The 11,972-nt window shown below is 32.1% G+C and overlaps 1 protein-coding gene across 1 annotated transcript; it reads left to right on the top strand.

Moving 5' to 3' along the window:
• Positions 1-3,913: 3,913 nt before the first annotated feature.
• LOC132757895 (delta-like protein 1) lies at positions 3,914-8,353 on the top strand. The gene is made up of 4 exons (XM_060749388.1): positions 3,914-3,974; positions 4,619-4,717; positions 4,878-4,988; positions 8,023-8,353. Exons 1-4 carry the CDS (start codon positions 3,968-3,970, stop codon positions 8,226-8,228), a joined length of 423 nt encoding a protein of 140 aa, XP_060605371.1. The 5' UTR covers positions 3,914-3,967; the 3' UTR covers positions 8,229-8,353.
• The last annotated feature ends 3,619 nt before the right edge of the window (positions 8,354-11,972 follow it).

The following is an 11,972-nucleotide window of genomic DNA, read 5'->3' as shown; positions in this document are numbered from 1 at the left end:
TCTCAGAAGTAGAAGATGCAAAAGATGGAGGTCGGTGCTAGAGTTGCTTTCAACAGAATGGACCAGGATTAGGATAACGTCTCCCAGCAAAAAGTAAATTATTGATAGCCATTGAGGAAGCTATAAGTACAGAGTAAAAAAGGGTGATGATTTCCAAAATGTGTATTTGTCATTGCTTCCAAGTTCTGTCTGCTGACACTGTCTTATTTGCATGCATAAACGATATCATGGGGGATGGTATCTAACACATTTAATAAGTAAGTTATCAGAGACAGAACTGAGGATATATATGTTTTATGTGTCACATCCTCCACGAAAATACCCGTGCTTTGCAGGTACATTAAAATGAAACTTATAAAAAAATGAATAAAAAATGAATCAATGGGTATCATAATAAGAGTGTTGGTGCAGCGTTAATGATTAAGATTACTACGGGAAATGTGTCTTGAAAGTTTGAGAGATTGTATTTTTAGTGCCGATAAGTAAAAATTGTTTCCTATAAACTTTATATTAAGTCAGTAGCAAAATGCATGATGACACAAAAAGGGACAATTGCTAACATTTACAAAGTATGACAAGTACATAAAGACAAACAATTAGCATTATTTACAAAGAAAATCATATACATGTAAACAAAATAATTACAGGTAATTAAGTTGAGTATGGCTCTTTTGATTTTTTAAAAAAAAAAAATGTTTTGTATCTTGTTAAATTTGAATTTAAAAAAGATGTAAATACTTAGTATTTTATGCAACTGAATTCTTTACCAAAAATGACTGGTGCATTATTACTTTTAATTTAAACAAAAGACAATATTTATCAGTTCAATAAATATGGAAAGTCTGAAAATTTTGTATAAAATTTTGCAATTATAAGTCCATTATCAAACCAAGAAATAACAAGTTAAACAACATGGTAAAGACTAATAAAACTTTATCATCCATAATGTAGTATTCAGTTCAAAATAATTTTTTTCAGAATCGAGGATGTTTGTAGAAGAAAATTATTACCTGGCACAGTTTGCTAAGTTTATAATCAACATCTGCACATAATGTATAGAAACAATTTAAACACGCAAATCGATGTGCACTTATTTCAGTCATTTCATAAAATAGACTGAAAAGAAATTCCAGTTACCATCTAAAGTTTTGTTCAGTGAAAATATACTTTGTATAGAGTCCATTACATAATAATAAGAAGAAGAAAGGTGTTAATTAAACAATGGTATTCTTTTAATACACCAACCCCTGCACATTAAAATGTAAGAAAGATGTTTCTACCAATGTCGTTTGAACCATCTACACATGTGAGCGATTAAGAGCCGTCACGGTCGTATATATTTTTTGGTTCAAGTGCCCGGGAAAATAATTGCTTTCGGGAGAAAATACTTTGAAACTATTAAATTATCTGCATTCCGACCATCCATCTGACAAAATGCGAACATTTTTCAGTGGGATTAACAAATAAAACACGATAGCAATATGAATTTTTTTCAGGATAAAGTTTTGTTCAATATCTTTTCACCTTTGAAGACTTTTACCATTTTCGTTTGTTAAACGGTCTGAATTAAACGAACACTGTGACCCTAATAGGGGACAAAATGAGTAATTTATTTTAAAAATAATAGACCATCTACCAGACGAAATCATTTGGTAATTAATTGAATATATTTAATGATATCGGATTTTACAAACAAACATATGCATCCTCTAAATTGATATACGAGGATTGATCGAAAAGTTCTTGGCCCGATGATTTCCGGTAGTCAGAGAATAAAACTTATGGTCTTATTTTTCAATATAATCGCCCTCTACGCTCACCTGTGCTCAAACTTGTTTAACCCTTCAAAATAGAACTCCCTATTTTGGTCCTAAAAGAACTTATTGACCATCTCCATGACACCTTAATTGCTTCCAAACCATTTACCACGAAGCTTGGCTTTCAGTTTCGGTGAAAAAGGGCCAAGAATATGATGAGGAAGAATTTCAAAGTCGCAGTTAGTTGCAGCAGCCATTGCAACTTTCGATGTGTGAGCTGGCACATTGTCGTGCAGGAGCAGAACGCCTTGAGTCAATTTGCCCCTTCTGTTACGCGCGATTTCTTGACGCAGACTTCTCAATTCATCCTTGTATCGAGACAAAAGATATCTTGAAATGTCAAGCCTTGTCCGTTTCTTGTCGTCAGTAAACTGTCTAGGGACCCATCTAGCGGAAACCTTTGACATGCCATAGACATCAGTCAGAATTGCCTGTGAGTGAACTAAACCAAAGCATATACTCACTTCCCTAGCAATGCTTCACAAGTCTTGCCTTTTGTCGCACATGACCAGATCGTCCACAGCTTTGGCAGTTTCATCGTTGGTGGCTTCTTTTGGCCGCCAAGGCCGCTCATCATCTTCAATGCTCTTTCTGCCCCACTTAAATTCAGCTGCCCATTTTTTTCACAGTGCTATGTTATAGGAAGGGGACTCCTTCCCAAGTGTATCCATGAAGTCTTCATAAATTTGATTGGGGACATCCCTTTCTTACAGAAGTACTTAATGGCGGCTCATATTTTAACTGTCCCCCATTGGGTCTAAATGACACATCCCTCTACTGATCAAAGTGTGTTTTATGTACCTTAATCTTTGTAAAACCGCGATTAAGTCGGTAAGTAATCTTCAATAAGATATCGGTATCGACGTAGTCAGTGTAATGGCTAGAAGTATATCGGGCCGAGGACCTTTTGATAATACCTCGTATTTCTTTATAGGCGGTTGTTCCTCTGTTTCTATATTTTGAACAGCACTTTGAATTAGGCCCATTAATAAAAAACACGTTCTTGCATAGCATAATAAATACGGTGCTAACACGAAACCTCATCTTTAATAAAATATTTCTAGTTATTTCATCTTTTCTTTTTTTTAATATCACAGATTATTATAGTCTAAAAATGTTTACACCATTTCTGACATAATGCAATATTTAATAATCGTAAGAATTATTGAAAAAAAAATTGTAGTGCAACAAGATCAACAACAAAGTATATTGAGGTTCCGTTACATTCGTCTGAAAAAAAAATGATTTAAACCCACGAAAGTAATAAAACCAACGCATGAGCAGTTATACACATACAAATGCGGAAGTAGAAAATATTGCTTCGGTGATTAAGTATAATTGAGATTTACGAGTGAGATGAAAAAAAAATAGAAAATCACTTTTTATGCTGTGAATGATAAACAAGAATATGTTAACATTTCCTATGTCACTGGGACATTTTATAACCAAACGTGAAAAAGGGAAAAACGTCCGGTATATGGTCTTGTCCGGCAGAGGGTCGGCATCAAGTGACTACTTTACTTAATACCCAAATCACTAAGTTCGTAGAACGTTTAAATGAAAATATACTTTGTTATAATTTAATTCCACTACAAGTTTCTATATGTGTATATATCAGTTTTTACCAATATGTTCATATGGAATTGCGTTGGGGCATTTTTTTATTGACTTAATATATTATATATTTAGTAGGTAATACTTTAGGTGGTTCTCTTACTTTGGGTGGGATACAAAAGCATTAATGTTACGGTCGCCGGTGCTTCAAAATATTTTATAAACTTTTGTTATGTCAGCCTTCATTTATTCACTGTTGTCTTTCACATATCGTAGGTAAATATCCACATTGGTCCTAACACTTTGGCAGAGCAAGGGATCATTTACGTCATGGTTAAGGTTACATGATAAATGTTTATTCTTCTGCACAATTTTCTAAAAAAATAACTGAGGGTTTTGATATTTGGCAGTAAAACATACGTTGGGTGGTCTTCTAACCTTTTTGATTGCTTCAAGCATAGTTTCCTAGTATTTTCTTCTGTTGGCTTATTCTTTCTTGTTTTGCATTATTTTAATAAGTAATTTTATAATTTCAGTGTGCAGAACATGGATTGATAGAACATGCCTGTGTTGACAGAAACGGGCCGAAAATTTGTATGAGATGTAAGATGAACATGAATAATTTACATTTAAAGAAAATTCTTTCATTGTTTTACAATTTTATTTTAACAAAGAATGTTTTATTTTTTACAGTTAGAAATTTAACGAATTGCCAACACAACAAGATAACGCTTGCATATTTAAAGTAGGACAATCAAATAAAAGACAAATTATTCTTTTTTAAAGATATTTCACCTCTTACTTTCAGAAATTACTTCTCTACCTCAATCATACTGCTGGGTCTGTCGTTAAAGAAACAGTGACAAAAATTACCTGTGAGAACGGCGTTAGATACCCATGTTGATTAACATGTAACATGACATAACATGTAAAAATGAGCCGCGTCACGACAAAACCAACATAGTGAGTTTGCGACCAGCATGGATCCAGACCAGCCTGCGCATCCGCGCAGTCTGATCAGGACCCATGCTGTTCGCTTACAAACCCTATAACAAGTAAAGAAACTGATAGCGAACAGCATGGATCCTGATCAGATTGCGCAGATGCGCAGGCTGGTATGGATCCATCCTGATAGCAAACGCACTATGTTGGTTTTGTCGTGACGCGGCCCAAATGTAAATAGTTAGGCCGTGGGTATCCGACGATGACCTTTGAAATACATTTAATTTTTTTTTTATATCCTGTAGGTTTGTGCGAAGACTTTAGCCAGTGTAAATGGAATAAAACTGGACTTTTTTGTGAATGCGGAGGAGGCTTTTTCGGCGATCATTGTGAATGTAAAAGCGGTAATTAAAAAAAAACTTCCACATTTTTTAAGTTAATGATTTACTTTGACTTTTGTAAAATGAAGTGTCTGTAATCCAAATAAAACATATCCTAATGAGGAATACAGATAGTTTTGCCTTTGTTTTCAGTTATTATCAGTTTGCAAATTAAACCTTTCAGAAACTAGTCATTGTAACCCAAACCCTTGTGTCCACGGCTGCTGTATAGAAGATGGTGATAGTTACAGTTGCCAGTGTAAATCTGGATGGGAAGGACAGCATTGTGATACAGGTAGTGCAGATTCGGATCGAATACATGTATTATTTATTTTTCGTTGCATTCCTTGTGTTTTTCATTATATAGTGGGTACACTTTAATTCTTATTTATTAACTGAATATGAAGCTTCTGTGCTATTACAAGTATCGCCCCTGCATTTGTTTGGTGCCTCGCTGGATTCCATGCCAGTGGTTTGGTGTTATTTGGTTTTGTACGGGGCTGCTTTCCCTGAATGCTGCCTTTCCTTGTTGGTCTGTATTCTTTTACTTCCCTCCTGTCAGTCATAGACCACTTTCCGTACTTATTATGTACATGTCTTCAATTGTCGCACATTCTTGTATGTTTATTGAGTAAAAAGCGAAATAATTTTACTCAGTTACAAAAGCTAGTCTATCACCACCCTTGTATGTATGCTTATTATAACCAGAAAAAGTTGGGGCCTGATATAAAGATATATTTAGATATTTTTATCATTTGTACATGTTATTTTAAGACCTCTCCAATTCTATCCTTTCGGGCATTGTCTACTGAACTCAGTGTGAGGGACCTGCATAGATTTGACGCAGTCCTCAATTTCATATAACCCGGAAAGGGCAAATTGTCCAACCTTGTTTGAATAATCGCCCCTCTGGGCTATTTAAACATGAACGGTGACTATGTTGTCTTCAGGTCCCAAACAGTTACGAGAGGCTCTCTTTTTCGAGAAAGACTCATGCCTGCATATTGTTCATTGATATTTTCTTTTGAGTGTTTTAGCGGACAGTTTCTATTCGTCAATTCAGGAACCTTAAGTATGGACATCAACGTTCGATCTCTGTTGGATGTCAAATCAAATTTAAAAATATAATTTATTACGTTTGGGCACATCGGTCTTGAATTTGCTAGGTGTATAAAGACCGAGGGGGACTTTCACCCAGTCTCAATTTCCTGTTTTTGGATAGTGTCGGTTGTGGAAACAGAAATGCCTCTTTTCTACCCCGATATTTTTTTGAGTCCGTGATGAATAATGTGATGGCGTTTTCTTGAACGAACGTTTATGTTTGTTTAATGTCTATGCTGATTAAATTGTTGGTTTCTGAAGTATTGTTTTCTGTTTCTGATTTTCATTGCTCTTAATTATACATGTCAACATAACCGGAAAGCGTTTTCACTGAGAAAATTGGAATATTGCCAAATATCTTTAAGTGTAAAAGTGCCGTGAAGAAAAAAGCAGCAATATGTTTTGAAAGCCACGATGATTTGTACAATATTTAAGGCAGTTATGCATCATATGACTAGAGCGTCCAATATATAGTAAAGTGTGGTTCAAACAATTATTTCTTTATCTAACCGCTAACGTCGACGTGACTTTACACGAATAGTCTTTCACGTCTATCATAGTTTAGCCAAATGAATAAAATGAATCAAAGGGCTGCAAGCTCTGTGGTATTTTCTGATCTTTGCAATCTAAATCATACTATCTGTATGTATTTTCCTATATAGGTTTATTTTTATATACTATAATTCATCTTACGCAGCGACTGCGTTAAGATTTTTTTCTATAACAGTTTGAGATTGATACATATGGAATTTTGCATGACTAGAGTTGCATCAAAAATCATTTTTTATGACAGCCACACTTTATCCTTGCATATCGTGGCTACTTCCTTAAAAAAGACACTTAAAAAAAAAGTTGCCTCGACTAGGATTTGAACCTTAGGCCTCTCACACCCTAAACGAGCGCGATACGAGCGCGATACCCCTGCACCACGGTGAAGTAATACGTAATATGTAGCCTGAATAAAAACAAATACATTGTAATTCTAAATTGAGAATTTCCATTTCGTGTTTGTAATCCTTATAGTCTGATTTTATTGACCTGTCAATTTTGAATACATTATAGGACTCATTTAAATATTCGATCCCACTTCGGTTTGGTCCGTGTAGTTTACGAGAATTAATGTGGAGTATATAAGTCATCGATTGAAAGTCACGCCAGCTTTATGTGAAAGTTTTCCTTAATTCACAACAGGACAGTCGGTAAAGAGAATGTCTGATAATTGACAGGTCTGTGGTTCGATTCTTACTGTTGTCAATGTTTTAGTACTCTTTCTCTATTTTTGCAGTATATTTTAATAGAACAGATTTGTAGTGTGTTTTACGGCATTGAAATGACATTTATTGATTTTAATCCGTTTTAATTTTAAACATGAATTCTTAAAAAAACATGTTTTTTAAAAAGAGTATATGCATAACAAAATTAAGTAAAACATAATCAAACAAAACGAACAACATAAAATAATCATATATAGATTCAATAATGTTGAAAGTATTAATAAGAAAAAAAACATGGACCAACGAGGCCTCGAACTTAAAACACATGTGTCACTTAGATTATAAACTCGTGATTTACCCTATGGCGCTATAACGCTGAGTACACTTAGTTTAGAGATACAAATTAAATTAAATCCTATCGTACAGCGTACTTCTCACGGAACTTACCGAACATCTACCGAAGATTAACATACTGTGTGCATCGACCGCGTAATCAGTATGTAATTGACAGGTTAATAAAACCAAACAATATCAATTTCGAGGTATTTTGTTCACGATAAACCTGTTTAACACTGATAAAAATAATTTCGCCAAAACAGTCCGACATGTATATATTCCACTACTCGGCAGTCAGATTTATTTGTATACTACGCCCTGGAGTATTCAGTAATCGACATAGCTAAAAATAGCATTTTCATTGATTAAAATGATATTCATCCGCGAAATTTGTGATTGTAACCTCATATTTCTATTGACTAATCTGAACTTTCAATGCACTGTAATTCGTTAAATGCCTACATTAAAAATTATTCTGTCTTTTAAATTGCTGGTTTTTAAGCAGTTTTGAGTAAGAACTACTTTGCGTTGTTAGGACTGTTAGGAAATTTTGTGTTACACCGTGGATGTTAGCTATGTATTTACTGATCTTGCGATCAGAAAATACAAAAATGAAATTATGAATGAATTGTTAGTACGATATTTAAAGATTTATTTCTAATATGTTGTTATTTACAGATATAAATGAATGTTTATCTAGCCCGTGTGGAGTTGGTTACTGTATAGATGAATTAAACAAGTTTAAATGTGAATGTCCGAAAGATTATATTGACAACTGCCAAGGGATTGATCGTAAGTTGTTTCTTGACAATATGTTTCATATTTATCTTTTTAAGTTATTTGAAGTTTGCTTAAATATTTTAAAATCAGCCACAGATAAATAACAGGTGCATGAATATATCTATAGTTTAATTAAGATCTGGCCTTTAATAATATATTTTTGATCTATGGATTGCCTTATTGTAAAGTAATAACAGAACAGAACAGAACAGAAAATTTATTCAGTCTTATGCATGTACAGCACATCGACATCAACCAATGTATAAATATATGAATACATTTGTGACAACTATGACATAGTTAAAACACACACACACACACACACACACACACACACACACACATATTATATATATATATATATATATATATATACAAGTTACACATATATATATATACAATAACAGATAGAGTCACGATATTATTTCTGACTTGAGCAAAACTTAATCATTTACTTTATCGTTTTCTTTATCAAATACATACATCTCAAATTAACAGATGCGTCAAAACATGATTCAATTTGTTTCATGCAAAGTTGAATAGCCGAAACTTCTTTGTAATATATTGTTTTGTTAAATTGTTTACATAAGCTTTCTTTTTTTGTACTTACTTTAGAGTTTAAAGATAAATGAAATAACGTTGAAAATGTACGAAGAATACCAATTTAAAGACATTTTCTACAGTTTTATGAAAAATTAATCCTTTCATAGAATTTTCTAAATTGTTTGTATGATGAGTAAAATTTAATGACGAATTTAAAAATAAAAAGAAAAATATATGTTGACTTGTTGGATTTCTTGTAAAATGGCAGTTTCCATGGTAACCGTATATCTAAAAACTGTCAAAATAGCCTAACTGTGTTATAACGAATAGAAAATGTATAAGATAGCTTAAAACACACAACGAGCATTGTTTTATGCAAAGATAATCTTATCTAATGATTCTGTATGAAACAAATGATAATCTGAACATATTTCTTTAAAAAATGAGTTTTCCATGTTCCTCAACCGAACAAAAAATGAGAAAAATAAATATGAATTCTGAGAATAATTAGAGATATTGAAAAAAGTGTTTCATAGGATTTTCTATTTTTTTATATGTTGTGTAAAATTTAATGACAAATTCAAAAAGAAAAAGAAAAATATATGTTGGCGTGTTGGATTTTTTGTAAAATGGCAGTTTCCATGGTAACCGTATATCTCAAAATTGTCAAAATAGCCAAACTGTGTTATAATAATGTATAAAATAGCTTATTACACTCACAATAAACATAATTTTATACAAAGCTTGATTTATCTTAGGGTTCTGTATAAAACAAACGATAATTGGAACATATTTCTTAAAAAAATAAGTTTTCATGCTTTTTAACTAAACAAAAAATGAGAAAAATAAACATGAATTCTGTAAAAAATTAAAGCTATCAAGAAATTTATTTCATAGAATTTTCTACATTTTTGATATATCAAGTAACATTTGATGATGGATTCAAAAATAGAAATAAAATATATATGTTGACGTGTTTGTTTTTTGTAAACGGGCTGTTTCCATGGTTACCGCATATGCCAACTGTCATAATTACCACGCTTTCTTAAGAAATATCAGTTTTATATATACTAAATGTATTGTCAAATATACAACAAAAACATGAAATAAAAATTTCTTTTTCTTTTGATGTTATATTAAGTAAATGATACTGAATATCTTTTTAAAACATATCTAGGGCCATATTATTTTTTTCACTCGACTAACATACCCGAACAGTAAGCAAGTATTCATAAATTTACAAAGAAAATAATGAAATTCGGAAGATTTCTTAGATATTAATTTTGTTTTTTTATTCAACATTTTTAAAATATATCATTTTAAACTTTTTTGCCCAGATGTCTGCCAGTAATCAAGTCGCGACGCTGTCACGCACTTTCGTCACTATACCACAAGTGGGTGGGGTAACGCGCGCAGAATTATCATCAATGCTGTCGTACTAATGCTTGGAGAAATCCTTTATGTGATGTTGTCTAAACGACCTCTTATTCTTTTGAACCGATCTCCTTTTTGAACACATTTAGAAATATCTATTCTGTATTATTTAACTCATTATTTGCTTATAGCCGAAATTTAAACACTTATCCGAATACTATTCAACTTGACCTTCATTTGAAGAGTAATTAATCCGTGATTATCTTTCTTGGAAGCGCATAACGATCCGCACAGAAAACTACCGAAAACGTCTTTAAGTTTTTTATATAATACATTGTATGGAGAAGTGTTGATCCATAGTCAGTTTTACAATCAGAATGTAAAAAAGGCGGACATAAAACTATAACGTTTATAAAGGGGTTATAAATGTCGTGTTGATAGAAGTCTGGAGGAGAAAAACCCTGAGTGTGTGTTAATGAGATAACAAAGGGTGCAAAATCTGGCACACCTTTGTATCGTAAGCAATGTTAAATTAACTCAATAACCTCAATGTGAAACACTTGCATGAACAGATAAAATATGAAGCAACGTTTAAGGTGTTGTACTTTTTACTATTATTAATAGTCGTTGTCCTAACAGACGACGGCTGGTGTTCTATTTTTTGAATTATATTTGTCCTTGTAGGAGCTTAGTCGTTTCTCTGTTTATTAAGATATCTATTTAGCAATTAAACATGATTAAATCAATATCTGCCTCGTTTTGGTTTTGATAATTGCTGATGGCGATTGCTACTACAGTCCATGCAACCAGTGTAAAAATTAATCAATTAATCAATTAATTTATTAATGTCTAATTATTGGAAAAAAAAAACAAACAAAAAATTTAATCTCTGAAGGTTTAAGCCTTCTTAAAAGACAAACTTTTTTTTAAAAAAAGAAGAATGTTCAGAGAATTTTTTTTTCCAATGTGTGATATATGCCCGTAATTATTTGATTTGTGCAACAGTGTTGGGACGGGTCAAAATTTATTGTTTGCTACATTTTTAGCTTCTTGTAGTAATCTTATTATTGGATACCGACAAGTAACATGTAGCTCCGTCTTTATATGGCCAAGGGCCAGTAATCATGCTGTAGATGGTTATCATTGGAAACAACATATAATCTCCTATACCACAGCGACACAAATGATGTTCAGCATGTTTCGTGTAAAACCTGATTAGAAATATTATATTGTCGAATGTACTTTATAATAGAAAAGACTCGAGTCTGTTCTATAAGTCAAGTACGAAGAAGAAAAAACGAACGAAGCTGACTGTTCGGTAAGTTTTTTGTGCAGTTGTTTTTTTGGTGATTTAAAGAAACCGTTTTAGAAAAAAGGAAGTTTTGTAAAACGGATTTTGATTATTTTGTAAGTAGAGAAATGAATTCCAAAAATTTTTTTTAAAACAAAATAAAATATGTCCGTAAAACCTTAGTCGACATTATAAATTTGTGGTATTTTTAATTAACGACAAATTTTTGACTAGCTTTAATAAGTGTTTTTCTGTAAGGTATGTTTTAAAATTTAAAATTAAAAATGTAGCTTTTTTGAAAAGTGTTTTTTTTTTAAAGTTTATCCCCGCAAAAGGGTATATGGGGGTTTTTGGGGTAGTGATTGCAAGGGTTTTTATTTTTAACCTCGTCTTTTTTGGGAATCGGCATAATAATTTTTAATTTTTTCTTAAGTTTATGAAATTGATTATTGACTGTACCTTTTTTATATATTGATTTTTGTATGTTTTATTTACAGAATGTTAAAAAAAATAAATAAACTCAATTTTATCTTGACTTTATAGAATTTATTTCGAGTTTATTAAATTCGTTAAAATTGTCCCGAAATTTTTATCATTTATTTGTATTGGGCAACGAAAAATTAAATTTAAAACAATCATG

The sequence above is a fragment of the Ruditapes philippinarum genome, unplaced genomic scaffold, assembly GCF_026571515.1.
Source record: "Ruditapes philippinarum isolate M1 unplaced genomic scaffold, ASM2657151v2 ctg2161_1_1_1_1, whole genome shotgun sequence".
Lineage (NCBI taxonomy): Eukaryota > Metazoa > Mollusca > Bivalvia > Venerida > Veneridae > Ruditapes > Ruditapes philippinarum.
The sequence above is the reverse complement of the archived record's forward strand: the minus strand, read 5'-3'. Positions and strand labels throughout refer to the sequence as shown.